This window comes from Mytilus edulis, chromosome 2 (genome assembly GCF_963676685.1).
Source record: "Mytilus edulis chromosome 2, xbMytEdul2.2, whole genome shotgun sequence".
NCBI lineage: Eukaryota > Metazoa > Mollusca > Bivalvia > Mytilida > Mytilidae > Mytilus > Mytilus edulis.
Genome location: NC_092345.1, coordinates 9,259,607 through 9,279,095, shown reverse-complemented (window position 1 = coordinate 9,279,095; position 19,489 = coordinate 9,259,607). Strand labels below are relative to the sequence as shown.

General features: G+C 32.7%; 1 protein-coding gene across 1 annotated transcript in view; it reads left to right on the top strand.

The window, feature by feature from the left end:
• The window catches only part of LOC139511400 (carnitine O-acetyltransferase-like), a 41,490-nt gene that overhangs the window by 8,797 nt on the left and 13,204 nt on the right, over positions 1-19,489 (top strand). Inside the window, exons 2-5 of the mRNA XM_071298100.1 lie at positions 2,316-2,495; positions 12,002-12,082; positions 16,514-16,632; positions 18,663-18,716. Coding sequence (XP_071154201.1) covers positions 2,316-2,495; positions 12,002-12,082; positions 16,514-16,632; positions 18,663-18,716 — 434 coding nt within the window. The remainder of the gene's footprint in view (positions 1-2,315; positions 2,496-12,001; positions 12,083-16,513; positions 16,633-18,662; positions 18,717-19,489) is intronic.

Genomic DNA, 19,489 nt, shown 5'->3' with positions numbered 1-19,489 from the left:
TTTAACATAGTACCCTATGGGAAATGCATACAAAAGTCTTCTTTTAGAGAACCACCTAATGGAATGAAACCCAACATAGCATATCATGAATGTTTCTTATTATTAGGTGCTGACCAATAATTAGGGTTACACTATAATATTATAATGTCCTGACGGATATGCTAATGCTAATTATACTTTCTTTATTGGAAGGGTTCACTTTATATTTAGAAGCAAGCAAGATGACAACATTTGTTTAATAAACATGATAAATATAATATTATTTTTAAATTTATTTTTTTTAAATTTATAATCATGATAAAAGAAAACTTGACCTATCAACTTCTACTTTGAATTAATGAGTGTTCTGACAATGGCCTGAAAATGTCCTGATGAATATAAAAGTGCTAATTAGGGTTTCATTATTGGAAGGATTTATTTTAAATTTGGAGCTAAGCAAGATGACAACCATTGATTTAATAAATATTTAGTAAATGAATATTTTTAAAAATGTTGTTAAGAGTTAGAAAACTTGACATGTCCAACTTCGACTTTGAAATTACTAGTGTCGAATACAGGACATCTCGACACACCACAAACTCGGCATACAATGTAGTACAAACTCGGCCTATACAAACTCGGCCTATACAAACTCGGCACATTACCTATACATACTCAGCACATTAATGAATATATTTATGGAAATGGGTCATAAAAAAGCAATTTTATAGTAATTACGAGTAGAAAAAATAAATAATGACAATTCTTTAACCATAGGTGAGAAATAGAACATATTATAGGACAGAAAGTCATATAACAAAAAAATGACAGGTCAGTTCTGACATAAATAAGAAAACCATAAAAACACTTAATATTAAAACAAAATGTATTTTACTTTTATAGATAAAGCAACTTTTTAATTGAATTTTACTATTTAATAAATATCAGTAATCATGATAATGATCAAAAAGTTTTTTTTTTATTCTTGCCTAATGTCTACCTGTAATTTTAAACACTGGTACTTTTTGCAGGGTGATTGATTTTGCGGCATTTAAGCTTTGGAAGTTTAATAGATGTTTTACCTTCTGTACCTGTACTTTTAAAACGAAATTTGAAATCTATTTTTCAATAATGTTTAGAGACACACCATTGGTAAGAAAAACACATAAACGTTAAAAAAAAATTACATGGGGCGTCAAGCAGGCCTCTCTGAAAATGACCGTCAGAAATCTCTTGGAATTGTGTTGCAGGAATGAGTGTTGTCAACGTCGCAGCTTGAATGAATGTGCATAAGTCAACAGTTTAGAGACTAACAAACAGATATTGACAATTTGCAACTGCACAGTATAGGTCAAGATCTGGTAGACCAAAAGACAAAAAAAAATAACCTCAAGGGAGGAGCACCACTTCGCTTTACGTCAACACGGGACAAGTTTAGTCAGGCCACCAGAGTAGTGCATTGACTAATAACAGCTACTGAAGTGCTTGCCAATCCTTCCTTGATGCACATAGAGCATGGATGAGAAATTGATTTTGAATTTAACACTATGAAAATAAAATTGAGAATGGAAATGGGGAATGTGTCAAAGAGACAACAACCCGACCATAGAAAAAACAACAGCAGAAGGTCACCAACAGGTCTTCAATGTAGCGAGTAATTCCTACACATTTCAGCCTTTTGACCCTACTGCGCCCCATACAAAAAAAATTCCTAGTGAATTTGAGTGATAAACATGCATGTTGCTTCTGACATGTCATAATTCCATTTTGTTATTATTAAAATCATATATTGTCAGGATTGTTATGATTTTGTAATAAAATGAAATTTTATATTTTTGTTGCAAAACTTTTTTGGCTCAGTATATGAGTATTTAATGGCAACTTTTTGATTAATGGACACATTACTTGTGTACTTCCTATTTTGCAGATTCTTTGAATTCTTAATTCTTTGTACCTAATTAAAATGTTCTCCATGTTCCTTTAACATGTTTAATAAACTGCTTTTAACCAGAAAAGAATTGTAAAGGGGTATGTTCACATATACATGTACATGTAGGTACATAAATGTAAAATGGTCATTCTTAAAAAAATATATCTCAAACTTCAAAGACTAGCTGTTTACTAGGAAAATGTTCTGACTTAAAAAGGGCATCACCTACAAATTAAGTCAAGTATATATTGTGTAAGGTTTGGTATGGAGCCAACTAAACTTGCTTAAGGAACACTACCATATTTATCTAAACATGTTAAAATCCATTACATTTATGCTGCTCAACTATCTCCATTTTTTTCACCAATCATGACCACGTAAAACATTAACTTTTTTATCATTTCAGTTAAAAAACATCATAGGAAAACAACAAAAGATGAAGCCTACAAAAGTAATAGGCAGAATGTTTGCCCAGCAGGAATCCTTACCTAAATTACCTGTCCCTGCCTTAGATGCCACACTGCAGAAGTATCTTAGAACTGTTAGACCATTGGTTTCTGATGAAGACTTTGAACAAACAAAAAAGGTAAACGATCAGTCACAAAATCATAACATATGTACGTTTCTGCAACAAAGTTTATCGACAGATTGTAGGTATCCCCATGGTCACTAATTGTCCCCTTTAATAGCAGACTTGTTTATGTTATGAATCACAGTTTGTGGCTAAACTCAGTAAAGACCCGTCGAAATTGCATTTAATTGATAAATTCAACAACACTTAAGCGTTATCTTGATGATATGTTTTTGTTAAATAATCAAGAATTTTCTCAATATACTGCTGAAATTTACCCCAAGGAACTTACTTTAGATAAATGAAATTTATTCGGTAATAACTGTCCGTTCCTGGATTTAGATATTTCAGTTTTAAATGGGAAACTCCGCATTAAAATTTGCGACAAAAGAGACGATTTTTTGTTCTCTATTGTTAATTTTCAATTTTTAGATGGTGATGTTCCTTTGGCACCATCTTACGGTGTTTATATTTCACAGCTCATTCGCTATGCCCTTGTCTGTTGTGACGTTTTTGATTTTAACGAACACAATCTATGTATTATTGGTTACTGTACATTATTAAACCAGGGATATCGTTACTATAAATTACTTAAAACCTGTACTAAATTTTTCCATAGATATAAAGATTTGGTTTTGAAGTTTGGTTGTAACTGTAGAAAATGTATTTCAAATGGGATAGCACATCCTCATTTTTACGGAAATGTTGTTAACCGTGCCCGGAAATTTAGAAATGATCCGTGTATACTTGTTGCTCCTTTAAATAAACTTATTCTAAAAGGTTACCTATTTAATACTGTAATAAGATCATTGAATATTGTTTTTATTGGTATAAATATTGATTTTGTTATCAGTAAATTAAAAGCTAACTAAATATTACTAGTATGTTATATACATAAATAAATTCATGGGTCTACAATCTGTTGATACCTGTAACTTGGCATTGCACAAGGTCATGTTTTTCTCTGGCTATTTATGACGTCTTTACACTAAATTCATTGGATGTTGGATGTGTACGGATTGATAGTTTAGTCTTAGATGCATGATTTTTTTATTAGTTGTTAGTGGCTTTGAACTAGCTGTCAGATAACTGTGAGTACTCTTCAGTGATATTGTTGACTTTTTTCAAAACTACCTCTACCCTTTTTTATTGGGAAAATATGCGTCAGTTTTATCAAATTGGGAAATTTATAATAAACCATGAATTTGACTGGACCCTCTTTCAGGAGGTAAACCCTCATTTGAAATAAAAAAACCCTTATGGTCAGTGATGAGACATGAATAGACACTCAAATCTGTACATATAGTTATTTTAGGCAAGAAAAATGTTTAAATGAGTGTTTTTCAGTTTGAATTCATGCACAATTGCTACTGAGACTGCACTGTTTGGGAAAAATGTTGTCTTTTGGGGAATAATTTTAAGCCATTTTTTTTTCAAATTGGGATTTTTTACCAGGGGAAAAAGCCTTTATTCTCCGGTAATTTAAGGCAAACAATATCACTACTCTTAGATCTGTTCATTGTGCCTTTTTGTGTCGGGATGTATAAGTGCCCGGCCACGTCCACTTGTATTTTTGTCCATCTGATGAGTTAAGCCTTTTTCAATTTATTTTTATAGTTGGTTCTTATGTCATGTATGTTGTACTGTTATACCACTGTCCCAGGTTAGGGGAGGGTTGGGATCCAGCTAACATGTTTAACCCCGCAACGTTATTTATGTATGTGCCTGTCCCAAGTCAGGAGCCTGTATTTCAATGGTTGTCGTTTGTTTATGTGTTACATATTTGTTTTTCATGCAATATTTTATATAAATAAGGCCGTTAGTTTTCTCGTTTGAATTGTTTACATTATCTTATTAGGGCCTTTTATAGCTGACTATGCAGTATGGGCTTTGCTCATTGTTGAAGGCCGTACAGTGACCTATAGTTGTTAATGTCTGTGTCATTTTGGTCTTTTGAGGACAGTTGTCTCATTGGCAATCATACCACATCTTCTTTTTTATATATACAGGAAATTAAAAAACCAAACATTTATATTACATATGTACCATGTCAAGTTTTATTATTATTTATTATATTGGATTTTTTTCTTTGGTAAATTGTTTGAAGAAATTTTCTGAATGTCATATATATTTTTTTGGGAGGATGTGAACTCCTTTAATTTGTAAATAATTTATTTTTATTGAAGGATATATTTTATTACATTACATTGTTGAAATTAATAGATAAATTGCAGATTTATATTAGTTTGTTTCTAAAGAAATAAAAATATTTGGAAATATTAATAATATTTGATTATAATTTGGAAATATATATGCATTGTGTTAGGCAGCAACCATTTGATTTTCGGGGGGGGGGGGCAATCTATTTTTTTCGCTACAAGTCGAAAACAATTTTTTTCTTTCAATTTTCGCATTACATATAGTGGCAGCTGAGGGTGAAACAAACAATTTTTTTTTCTCAGAATCAAAAACAAATTATTTTTTTCTCCAAAAACTGGAAACAAACTTTTTTTTCCAAAAAAAACCATAGCCCCCCCCCCAGAAAATCAAATGGTTGCTGCCTTACATCATCAATCAATTTTAGTCATTTGTTGTCTAATACTTTTTTTAAGTCATGCAATGTCATGTGTGTTATGAAGGGAGCTATCACAGTTGTCAGGGCCGTAGCGTAATGGAGGCAAATGAGGCAAATGCCTCACTTTTGAAACGACGACCAAACTTTAAAAGTGTCATTTTTTTAAAGCAATTGCTTTTATGCCGTCGCGTATGGCCATCTTTGTGACCCAGATCAGAGACTCCGCCCAGATCAAGCCATAGTATTTTGTTAAACAGGCTCCTGGTCAGTCATTCTTTAACACCTATGTATGTTTTCTAATGCAATACATAGCTTGAAACTTAAAAAAAACGTTAGTGGATTTAAGAAGTTTCAGAATATGTTCTTGTAGATGTATTTTTGTATTTAAAGGGTCAACCGTTTGACTATCAAATAACATAGAAGTCCGAGTGAAAAAAAGTACATTTTTATAAATGCGATTCCGTTTTCCGCCGTTCGTACGATGTTTCAACAAAATATGGATTCATTTCAGTTGTTGATTTAGTATTGAAAATTTAACTGAATTATCTCCTAATAAATACGTTTTTTTATGTTTAATTTGTGTTTCTTTAAGAGGTCAGGTGCTCTTGTTCATTCATAAAATTATCGTTCATTCATACATTTATCGTAAAATCAAAATCACTACACAGGTTAATGCGTAGTGTCAAATTATTACCTGTAATCTAAAAATAGACAAACTTTATTTGCGCAAATAATTTAGCGGAACGAAACCCTTGTTGAAAACACATAACAATAAGTTCGTTTTCCTTTTCTGTCAAAACTCCGTAATATTTATCGATCACCTTACTAATGAAATGGACCCGTCCAAACGTAGTAGATGCCAAGTCGGTCCAGATGAAGAGATATTTACAATTTGGAATTTTCTAGTTTATTAATACATAGATTGAAAAAAGTACGTCTTTTTAAATATCATGATCAAAACTGGGTTTGCATAACAAATGTGACTTGTCAGATGAAACCATTATCCTCGTCTTTTCAGTGAACAAGTCTACCACGTTTGTTGACACTCGACGGTCCACCGTGTTAGCAATTTTATTTCACATGTTTTCGAAATATTGAAGATCATTTTTCGCAATGTTTCCTAAAAATTGATAAATATCAAAGCAACGTAGAGCTGTTTGTTCTTGTTCGTATAATAAAATTGAGAATGCAAATGGTGAATTTGTCAAAGAGACAACAACCCGACCATAGAAAAACATACAACATCAGAATTAAGGTCACCAACAGGTCTTCAATGCAGCGAAAAATTCCCGCACCCGGAGGCGTCCTTCAGCTGGCCCCTATACAATATATATACTAGTTCAGTGATAACGATTTAATGTCATGTTTGTCTGTGATGACCCCCCTTTTCGGGATTGCATGAGAATTGTAGTTATCTCGTACCCACATGCACTTGTTTCTATCCATAGGAAGGTCGACTATCCATATAAAACTATTTATATGGATAATCGACCTTCCTATGGATAGAAACAAGTGCCTGTGCTCGTACCGCATCAGAAGGACACATATCAACTGAGCAATAATGTTTGGAACTTAGTTTTAAAAATGATGACAAAGTAACATTATGAAAATATTTTTATTAAGCTGAAATATACATTTATTCTTTACATGTTTATGTCTTGTAAGATATTTTATTTCTTTCCCGTTTTTTAACATTTGCGTCTGGAAAGTTGAAATGTTTTAACTTAATCATTTAATTTGTGTTAATGGTTAAATATAAATTAATAAAGAAAATTGTTAAAATTAAATCAATAAAGGAAATTACTGCCAAGGAAGTTACAAACACTACCAGGGGATAATCCATGATGATTTATTTTTGAGTTATATGTTTCAGCACATGTATATTTGACCCCAACTTTAGCCTGGTAAACGTGTTGTCTCCTTGTGAAATATAAAACATATTAAAAATGACTTTCTGCTAAAGTCTTTTATTTATATAAAGTTAAAACCTTCTTACTTTTAACTAGACAACACTCATGTCAGGTTTAATTCTTGTATATATGTGGATGAAAAATAAAAGTCCCCAAACATTAACATGGCAGCAATTGCTTTTACAGCCTTTAAGGCTTTGATTCAATTATGTATTTTACATTATCATACTAATATCATTATGCGAGTTTCGAGTTTCAAATTATCTACGGGCACACTACATACAGTGTGTCCACTATGTTGCAGCGTGCAGCTTTTACCATAGCGCTGACGGTAAAACAATAAGTGTTCCGAATACAAATCAAAATAGAAAATTGAAACAAACTCGTGATGTCTTTACAAAACTGGTTGAAGACGGGTTCTTTAAAGAGAAAAAAAGATGAGAAAGGTAACTCATGAGTATAAACACCCCCTATAAGTATGCAGGCTTTCTGCTTGTTTTATTTTTTGGATGGATAATGCTATAGTTACCAATGTATACACTATCAATTCACTGAACAACAAATGCTAATCGATAAAATAATTCATTGACCAAAAATATAATAATTATTTATAATTAGTTTTAAACAAAATCATGAAGCGCCTTTTTATGGGAGACTCAAATCTTTAATGTATTAATTTAAGGCAATTCATTATATTTATTTATCAGTAATAAAAGTGTGAAATATATTTTTAGTATTGTTTGAAAATATTTTTTTCGTGTTTCTTTTTCTGATTATGATCAGCATTGTCTGGTTGTATGCTAATGTGTAACTGTTCCATTGCTTCTTGAGCGGTAAGGTCGTGGGTTCGAATCCAGGTTGTTCATAGTTAAAACCAATGATATGAAAGTTGGTAGAATAAATGTGTCCAGTTAGGTTGACATGTCTTCCAGCGGATTATGATTATGTATTAAAAATAGATATATCCTAATTGATGCTTATAATATGTTCTCGTCTTTTATAAGCTTATAACTTGCTGCTGAACAGGAGATGAAAAAGGCATTCATCATCATTATCATCATGCTAGCATCAGGTTTATTTGTTCAATTTCTTTGTAGATGACCATTCTGATACAGAAAAATTAACTCCAGATATATCCTCTCCCATTCAAAATGAACCAGATCCAGAAATAAGGGAAACACCAGAGCCGAGTACTAGTAAAAAGTCCACTCTAATGTCAGTTAGTAGTCAAAAGGGGCTTGATCCAGCTATATTTCTTATTGAAAACCAACATAGTACAGATGAACAGAAATTGGCGATGCTAAAAGATGCTGACGAAATATCTAATGTTTATCCTAAAAAAGGGGGGAGACGATATTTGCCATCTTGGGAATCCCAGTTTCCATGGTTAAGATATTCCTGTACGGAAGATGCTGCATATTGCAAGTATTGTGTTGTTTTTCGGGATGAAGGTGGACTTTTTAGCAGTAAAGGTTTCACGGACTGGAAAAATGCAGTGGGTAATAAAAGATCAACTTTAAAATCACATGACGACTCCGTTGACCATAGAAATGCAGTTGAGAAGGCTGAAAATTTTATCTCTGTATGCGAAGGCAAGAAACCTAGTATATGTTCATCATTAAGCAAAGCATATGAAGACAAGGTCAAGAAAAATCATGATATACTTCTTTCCATAATTGATGTGATAATCGTGTTAGGGCAGAGGAACATTGCATTAAGGGGAAATTGGGATAAAATATCTCACCAGGAAGACGGAAACTTTCAATTTTTCATCAATTGGAAATCTAACTTTGATACGGTATTAAAAGATCATCTCGAAACAGCACACAAATCTATGACATGCCTATCACCACAGATTCAGAACGAATTGATACAATGCTGTGAACTTGAAATAAGAGAACGAATTGTGCGAAAATGTAAAGCATCTGGCTTTTATTCCATAATGGCCGATGAAACTACGGATGTTTCCGTGACAGAGCAACTATCGCTGTGTATCAGATATGTTGATAATGACACATATGAGGTTAGAGAGGATTTTTTAGGATTTGTTGAACCTAAGGAAGTTGACGCTGAACATATTGCTAATGCAATTGTTAGTAACCTAGACAAATGGGGACTACCATTGCAGAAACTGCGTGGACAAGGGTACGATGGAGCCTCTGTCATGAGTGGACATGTATCAGGTGTACAACAGCGCATACGTGAACAATGTCCAGATGCACCCTTCGTGCACTGCAAGTCGCACAACCTTAACCTTGTGGTGACGCAGAGTTGCAAGGATGTGCGCCAGATACGAAATTTGATGTCATCAGTCGGCCAAATGACATGGTTCTTGTGTGCATCCCACAAGCGTAAAACCATCCTAAACTCATTTACAGGTAATACAAAATTAGTAGATGATATGCTTGAAGGTTTACAAAATGAAGAAGAAGATGTCGACATAAAACTTTTGAAAAAGGGAACAGATGTTTCAGTGAAGCGTTTATGCGAAACAAGGTGGACAGCAAGAGTAGACACGGTTTCGTCACTTCTTGCAAACTACAAATCTGTTCATGCTGCTCTGACTAAAATTGAAAATGTAAGCACAAGTGATGCTAGGACAAATGCAAGTGGTTATCGGCGCTACCTGGAAGACCCCGAATGCATTGTTGCCGTGTTAGTTGCCCAATTTGTTTTGAGCATTCTTAAGCCACTAACATTGTTCCTTCAAAAGACTGACTGCAACATGGTGGATGCTTTGAGGAATCAAAAATTCTTCTGAAATTATTGCAGGAAAAGAGAACAGAGGAAATTTTTTCAGAACTTTTCAGGCGAGGTACTGTCATAGCAGATGCTATTGAAATAGACTTAATGCCACGTAGGCGAGTTGGTCGTCAAGTTCATAGGGAGAACGCAGCAACTGCCTCTACTGCAGAGCAGCATTGGCGAATTAATTTATTTTTCCCATTTTTGGATCACGTTATTAGTGAAATGCAACGCCGGTTTCCTGATGAGGTAAAAAATCAAATGTTAGGATATTACCTTATTCCAAAAAATGTAGGCAAGTTAACACCGGAATTAATTGAACACCTTTTCCAAGCATTTCCGGACGTAACAAACATGGAAGAGTTAACATGTGAACTTGAAAGGTGGGTAAGAAAGACAGTAGGTATGCTAGATGAAGGAAGCCTCACGACAGCAATTAAGCTGGCTAACAAAGACTTGTACCCAAATGTTTTCACAATATTGCAAGTACTTTTAACTATGCCTGTCACATCAGTCTGTTGTGAGAGATCGTTTTCCAGTTTAAGGCGTTTGAAAACATGGGAACGGGCTACAATGGGTGGTGACAGGCTTTGTGGGCTTGCCATGCTCCATGTGCATAGGAATGATGCAGTGGACAAAGAACGTGTATTGAAGCTATTCGATAGCACAGGACATAGAAGAATCGGGAAGTTTTGGTTGACCAACAGAGATTAACTATGATATACAGTGAAACTTGTTTTGTTACTTACTAGGCTAGCTATTAAAAAAAACCGCATTTCTGTTAATTTGTTTCTTTTGTTTCTTATTATAAATACATTGACTTCTCCCATAGTTATGCTGAAATAAGCTTTTCCCGTTTCAGACACCCGAACCCCCCAAAAAAAATTTTTAGCCTCGCTTCGCTCGGCTCAAAAATTTTTCGGCTCGCTCCGCTCGGCGATTTGCCTCACTTCGTTCGGCCTTGCGCTACGGCCTTGGTTGTTATGTGGTATGTGTGTTAATGTTTAATTTTTAAATGGTCCTGTTTGGGGTTCAGATTTGCAAATATCATTTTCATTAAAGTCATATGAAACCAGTGAGTGGTGAAAAATAAGTTTACCTATTGTCATCTTATATATATATATAGTAAACAAATAACAAAAAGCATGGGTATTGAGCACGTGTTTAACATGTACAATCAGATTATTGTTTATTTTAATGACATTCGTGCGTATTGTGATCACCGGATTTTTACGAGGAGGGTTAGACTAAGGTCACTATGCATACAGAAAATTTTTGGCGAATTGCTTCCTGGAAGCAAGCAATTAAAAATAAGTAAACTTCTTATAAATGTGGACAAATTAAAGAACTCTCCTCAGAAAAAAGTATATGTACATAAGTTGTAAAATGAAAACTATCCATTTAGTTATAAAAAACATATGTATAATTTTTTTTTAACTTGAGGTTTCTTATGATGACTTTAATAATTAGATAATAATCTATTTTAAATATTCAATCACAATCCAAATTCAGAGCTGTTTTAATTAAGCTAAAAGTCTGTGTGCATATAACTGTTCAGGGTTTTACCTCTGCAGGAAAATCCGGTTTGCTGTCACTCTACAGCCTCTTGTTTTATTTATTCATACTCCTGAAATGTCACGAATGACTATGATGCTAAACATTTCTAAACAACTCCAACTAAACCAAAGGTCAATTTTTCAAGATGTTAGATTTTGAAAAAAAATCCTAATTATTACATTTTTTAAATGCTATTTAAAATACATGTATCAGTGAAGTTGTGATTAATGACTGCAATCTGGTTCAGAATTAATAACTCAATATAAAACATAATACATATGACAGTTTAAAAAAACACAGCACTTTGGAGAATTGTATAATGAAAATATACTATTATAGTTAGACTTATTTTGTAATGTTTTTTTTAAAGAGACCATTATCATGATTATGTAGGTGTGAAGAAGACTGTTGGTGGCATCTTTTTTATTAAAAAAATAAGGAGATATGGTATGATAGCCAATGAGACAACTATCCACCAAATTTCAAATAAAGTGGATGTAAGCAATTAATTGGACCATACTGTATGGGTTAATCTCATTGTATAAAACTGTACAGTTGTCTATAATCATGACAATTATTATAATCATGATAATCATTATCATGATTATAGACAAGTGTTTGGTTTTATACAAGGAGATTAACCCATACAGTACTGTTCAATAGCTCCAATGTCTACCATGTTCAGGTCTGATATTGGAAAGATATCTTGTTGACCAATATACTTATATTTACAGTATGTTGAGGAGTTCAGAAAGGATTCTGGACCAAAATTACAGAAGTTCTTAGAAGAAAGAGCTACAAAGGAAGTAAACTGGGTAAGATTTTGTCATTTAATGAAAAATCTGAGATTTAAATAAAATGTGTACATCTTCATTAAATATGAATTAAAATAAAAACAGATGTGATTGAAATGAGACAGCAATCTAACACAACCAATCAAATAACATCTCTATGTCAAAATACAGTCTATAACAATAGACAGGTGTCTACACTATTGATATGTCCCCACACTTAGAAAGTTTGAGAGTTTTTGGAAAATGCCGACCTGATTTCTCTGCCTACCGCGCTTGGTTTCGTATTTACTAATTTCAATACAAACTGGAGGAATGTGCTTGTGTTATCATTATGCATGAGCATTGTGTAGTAATCAGCCAGGAACCAGTTTACAAACTAACTGGTTTCTGTTTGTATTCCACTACAGTCGAAGAAAGTGTTGTAGTTTGACAGGAACCAGTCCAGAATTTTGTAAACTACAAAACGTAATCGGTTATTATCATTCCGTTTTGGTGTTTCATACCGACTTATATGGTTTGAAGAAGCTTAAGACCCTTCAAACATTAATGTGATAGGTATATTAAAGACTGTTTTACAAAAGGATGAAACTGTTTTGCTTTAAAAGTCGTACTATAGTGATATATGTTATGTACGGATTTCCACTCTCACCGGTTAATTTCTTCTTTTACACGTGCTTTTGAAACTTCCTGTTTAAACATCGCAAGTTTTAAAATTGTTTTTTGAGTGAATTAAACTTATTTTAACAATCGCGAAGCGTTCGGGAATCATTTCAAGCAGTTTCTTCTTCTCTTTGATGATGGAAAATAGGCTTTCTCAAGAAAATACCGCAAACGATCGCAGAGGAATTGAAACGTACAAGTCAAGTCGGCACCTGGTTAAATTGGCATCTAGTCAAATCGGCACCTATTTGACGTCAATTCGGCTTCCAATAATATTTATTATAATATTTTCTATTCAATTAATTAATAACTGTTACCAAGTACATAGTGAATATTAGGTAAACAACGAGACCAAAGTGAATATGTTGTTGTGTATAAAAGTAAACAACGAAGCTATTGTTTTAACCATTAGACAATTATTAAAATTAAATGAAAAACTATGAGTCCCTTTCAATAAATCAAACTTTCATGCCAAATAATTAGCAAATTTAAGGTGGGTTTTTTTTCAGTAATGTTTAAACAGCATTAAACAAACAATCCTGTAAAAGACTTAACTGGTTAAATAATGCATAAAAATATCCAATAAGACTATTTTATTTTTTTCTGGGACGCCTTCCTAAGACGTTCGTAGGGGTAAACGGACAGAAAGTCACAGGACAAAAAGTCACAGGACATAAAGTCACAAATTTGGTAGGACAAAAAGTCACAGGTCAAAAAGTCACAAATAATTTATTGACAATTGTTTTAATATATAAGAATATATCTTGAAATATTTACTTTTAAATACATATATTCATATTAAAGTTTAGGAAATGTGTCATTATACTTGAAAAATGAAGATTTATTTAATTTTAATAATGCTAAAGATGTTTTTCTTGGCACCATGAAGCCATTTAAGTGCCAGGTCACTTTGACAGTTTGTTTTTTTAACAATTATTTGATAATCTTTGATATTTTTTTTATATATTTTGTTTAAAAAGTTGGTTTATATACAATAGTTTAAGAAAAATACAAAAATATTTTTGTAGAAATAAGCGTTTTTTATTCAAAGAAAATAATCAAAAAAAAAATAATTGTGACTTTTTGTCCTGTGACTTTTTGTCCGTGACTTTTTGTCTGTGACTTTTTGTCCTGTGACTTTCTGTCCTACATTCGTTCGTAGGAAGGCTTCCTAAGAAAGCGTCCCAGAAAAAAATTAACATAAGCCTTGTGGTCATAGGAAGGTGTCCCAGAATAAAATTTAAAAAGCCTTGCCAGACGTAATAATTATTTGGACTACTCATATATATCATTAAAAATACACCAAAAAATTCATGTAGTTGAGAAAAATAAATACATTCAAAATGTACATGAACATCCAAAAAAGTGAAAGTTAGTATTAACTCTTTTTGCTTTAAAAATTTACAACTGCATTTAAGTATTGAATGCTTTCTTTTGTAAATTCATTGAGGTGTAAAAGCGTTGACCGAAGTACTTTTTGTATGAAGCGCGTAAGCGCTTCATTCTAAAAATGTGCACACGGTCAACGCTTTTGCAACCCTATGAGGTTACAAAAAGAAACATTCAATACTTATAATTACTTTTTTTAGCTAGGATCATGAAAACACGAATTTTATAACTTTTTTATTCAATTCATCTGTGCACTTTATTGTGGGACCACGTGTTATCATGAATGAAAAGTTTTATTGAGTGATGCAATTGCTTGAGGAATAACATGTGATGTGCAGTTAGCCAATCAGAATAAAGTATTATAATGAAACATATATCAAATGTAATTATAACAAAATACATTACGTTGTAAGAGTTATCTCCCCAAACACTGTTTTTCTTGTGGCCACCTCTCCTTCGTAACCGTAAAAGATTTTATTTTACCAAATTGCTCGTTACATATTTAGGATAAGAATATTCGTTTGAACCATAGCTCTATGGGGACTCCATATGAGAGTTATTCCCCCTTTTTCATTTGATTCAAGCGATATGCATTTTCAACTGGTAAACCATAACTGATAGAGACCTAGGGTCTTCATGAGGTCATTGGTACTAAAAATGAAAATGAGGTCAATGTCAAAGGTCAAGGTCATATTATAAATTTTGATTTTGGCTTATTTTCACTTCTTTTCAAATACTGTATGACATTTTGACAAATAATTTTTCATAAATTATTAGTTGCGACATGTCCTTACTTGTATATTTTGGTTGAAAGGCTGCGCATACAATAAAAGGGAGTTTTTGTCCATCTTACATTTAAAATTACGCGTCAAGTGGTAGTACTCATTAACCAAACATATTAAAGACCTAGGATATTTTGATTCAAGGTCCATGGTTTGTGACCTTGAAATTGAGGTCAAGGTCATAGGTTAATAGGACGTCATAAAGCCATAGGAACTAACATTTTAAACTGATTTTTCATATTTCAATATAAAAATAGATCTTTTCTAGTGGAAAGACTTCAATTGTTCTCTGAACAATTTGTTTTTAATTTACATCATATTTTGTGGGAGAAGGGGGTTCAGACTATGTGGTATCAGGTCTGTTTGCGCCCAATACACTTTCGCACCTCGCACGTTCACACCCAAGGTCCGTTCGCACTCTACTCATTCGCGCCCAATTTTAATTCAAATTCAAGTTGAATAATTGGAAAATCATGATTGTTGTTTTAAATTGCTTTGGTGTAAATACTGAATGTATTTTTAGCTTGGTATGAGTAAAACATTGAAGATTTTAAAGGAAAAACACAAAAGATAATTGTTTTTAAGCCCTTTGATCTGAAACAACAAAACAATAAAATATAGGAACCAAAATATAGCAATCCACTATTATAACCAAAACATGATAAAATTTATTCAACACACAGAAAAAAAATAGTCAGAATCTCACTTCATTATGAAAGAGGTCAATGAAACAAAGTATAGCAATACACTAACCAAAACATGATTAAGAGTTATTCAACGCTAAATAAAACGTTGACAAAATACCACTTTATTTAGAAACGATTATTATTATCTTTAACAATACGCTATCCAAAACATGATTAAGATTTATTCAACACAAAAAAAAAATGCTGTCTCACTTTATTTTGAGACAATGACAACAATTATACTTATAAGAAAACACTTGCTTACAGAGTTATTAAACACAAAACCAATTAAGATTAGTTGCGAACATGTAGGGTGTGAAAGTGAAAGGGGGCCAACATGAGTTGGTGCAAACGTGAATGGGCGCGAACGGACCCGGATTCAGCCTATGTACCAGTGAGAAATATAGAAGCCTTAAGCTTTCTACGGTATTTATTTGTACAATTCAGGTAGTCTTGACCTATTCATTTGTCTTAAAAAAAAACCCCAGCCAGTTGGCACCTTCACTTCACACACACACATATACGAATATCAATTATATGCTTACGAGACATGTTGCATTGTTAAACTAATTACGGTATGTGAAAATCAAGACTTGCATAAAAACTATCCCAATATTAGAGACAGTGGCGTCATTTTTCTTCAGAGCTTTCAGCTCTTTGATTAGTCTTTGATCTACATTGTAGTAAGATGTTTTTGTCTTTAAATATTCAAAGCTACAAAAAAAAGAATATCTGTTCAAAATTCTGTCAAAAAGTCAAAATTGAGATTGAGATTTTTATTTGTTATTCCAGAATTGTTAGACTTGTGACTTACTAACTGGAATATTCTTAAATCAATTGTATTTTGGATTGGTGAAATTAAAATCCTTTTGAAAGTATTTCATATTTGAACATTACAGAAAGGCAGTGTTAAAATCATTTATTTTATGTTTCAGTTATCAGACTGGTGGGCCAGTGTAGCTTATTTAGAATTCAGAAATCCTGTAGTAATTCACGTCAGTCCTGGAATTGTTTTACCAAAACAGAATTATACAGATACAGCTGGACAACTTAGGTATAAGATAACTATATATTATTAGGTCAATGTCATAAAAATATTTTTTTTTTTGTACGAGGGTGAGAAACTGAGAAAGGGTGAGGTTGTATATGAGCCCGTCCCCAGTTTTTTGCCGATACAAAAAAGTTTATATTTTTATGATATTGTTTTTATACTACAACTTAGATTAATGCATTGGTAACTATTTAAACTGTAACACCAATTTTAAACTTATTATCTTCCCTTATATTGAACCCCTGATTGTAGAAAAGTGCTCCATGATGAAACTGACATGGCAAAAAATAAAGCTATGTTACTATATTTAGGAAATAAACATAACTAGTTGCAGTATAATTTTTTTTTATTTAGGTCAATGTCATAAAAATATAAACTTTTTTGTACTCAGTGCAAAACTTTGGAAGGGCTTGGTAGAAACTCGCTCTTCCCCAGTTTCTCAGCCTCATACAAAAAAGTTCATATTTTTCTTTCATTGCTCTAATATTGTACATAGATTCTACATGACAAAGGCTATAATAAGAGGTTGTTGGTTCAGGTTTATCTTGAAATTGTGCTGTAAAAAAAACCCTGATACTCATGAATGACAACTGATTTATAGTAGAATGAAACCACAGGACAAAGGGATAAGAATAGGGAATGGGGTCATTATCACACAGAAACCTTTTGACATCTTAGGTGTAAAACAGTGATTCTATAGACTCACAGATGTGTGATGATGTTAGGACATAGAAATAGAGGACATCTGCCCATCTTTGTGTCTGTCCCTTTCTATCATGCCTTTGCAAATATTTAAGATATTGAAAATTACATTATTTGCACTCTCATGTGTTTTATTTTTGGCAGATTTGTATGAAATTTATTTTATAGGTTTATATCATCAATATCTGAAACAAATTTTGAAAATCAGAGTAATGTCCTCTTGGAAATATTGATTTTATAGAAAATTGCATTGTTAGCGCTCTTGTGTACAAATTCTTGCCAGAATTTTATGATGGTTATAAATCTTGTGTAATAGCTTTGTTTTTGACATTTACAAAATCTGTAACACACACTGGTACAGTTTCTACACTTGAGCAGAAAAGGAAAGTATTTTATTATCATTTATTTATTAATTCATGTTACTACATAATGTGATAGCAATTTTTATAAGACTGTAAAAAATATTTTTCGTCTTAAAATGCTTTCATGTCCATGATGTCGTCTCCGTCTGTGTCGTCTGAAGACGCATTTAGTTTCTGGACAATTACTTTAGTTTTAGTGAATGGATCTCTAGAAATTTTTACCAGATGGTTCATTACCACTAAAGGAAAGCTGGGATTTATTTTTGGGGTTATGGTCCCAATAGTTTAGGAATAAGGGGCCAAAAAGGGGACACAAAATAAGCGTTTTTGTAGTTTTTAAACAATAACTTATACCACAAGTTTCCATACCATGAAGAGATAGTAAGTATTGCCTCTGGGGGTCATGGCTCAAAATGTTTTGGAAATATGGGCAAAAAAGGGGAAAAAGTAGTTTTTTCTGGTCAATGGACAATCTTGACAAAAAGCAGTGTAAGGGAGGTAATTCAAAAACATTTAACATACAATATAGGGTATGTTTGAATTTACCTCCCTTACCCTTGTAAATTATGTATTAAAAAACGTCAGGTTTTAGGTTTTGGACTAATTGCAAAAAAAAAGGGGGGGGGGGGTAGTAGTTTTCAAATTTTTTTTCTCCAAATTTCTCAAATTCCAAATTTTTGAAAAGTTTGAAGAAGAAATCTTTAATTGCACAATATTGAGCAATAGATTTGTAAGATCTTGACATTGTTTTGTGTTAGAAACTCATATTATCATGTCAAAAATGTGATCACAATCCCAATTCAGAGCTGTATCAAGCTTGAATATTGTGTCCATACTTGCCCCAACTGTTCAGGGTTCGACCTCTGCGGCCGTATAAAGCTGCGCCCTGCGTTGCACCTGGTTCCATATTAACTGAATAAAGAAGTATTTTTGTTATAAGATGTAATATTAAACTGACTTTTATTTTAGATATGCTGCCAAACTTGTGGCTGGAGTATTGGACTATAAAATAATGGTTGATGAGTGAGTATGTAAATGTAAACAGACATGCCTTAAAAATCTTCTCCTCTGAAACTACTGGGCCAAGTTTAACAATACTTGACCACAATCATCATTGAGGTATCTAGTTTGAAAAATGTGTGTGGTGACCTGCCCAACTAACCAAGATGGCCGCCATGGCTAAAAATAGAACATAGGGATAAAATGTAGATTTTGGCTTATAACTCTGAAATCAAAGCATTTAGAGCAAATCGTACATGGGGTTTAAATTGTTTATCAAGTCAAGATCTGTCTGCCCTGAAATTTTCAGTTGAATTAGACAACCTGTTGTTGGGTTGCTGCCCCAAAATTGGTAATTTTTAAGGAAATTTTGCCGTTTTTGGTTATTATCTTGAATATAATTATAGATGGAGATAAACTGTAAACAGCAATAATGTTCAGCAAAGTAAGATCTACAAATAAGTCCTTTACAGTCAATTTTTAACAATTTTCATAAATTTTGTAAATTTTTGTAAATTTTAACAGAAAATTTTCCTCTGTAACTATAGGGCCAAGTTTATAGATAGAGATAATTGTAAGAAGCAAGAATGTTCAGTGAAGTAAGATCTACAAACACATCATCATCACCAAAACACAATTTTGTCATTAATCCATCTGTCTTTTGTTTAATATGCACATAGACCAAGGTGAGCGACACAGGCTCTTAAGAGCCTCTAGTTTGAAAAGCTATTACTTGTGTATATTCTAACAACAAACATTTTTTGATAGGGAATATAAGTAAGGGGGAAGGAAAGCAA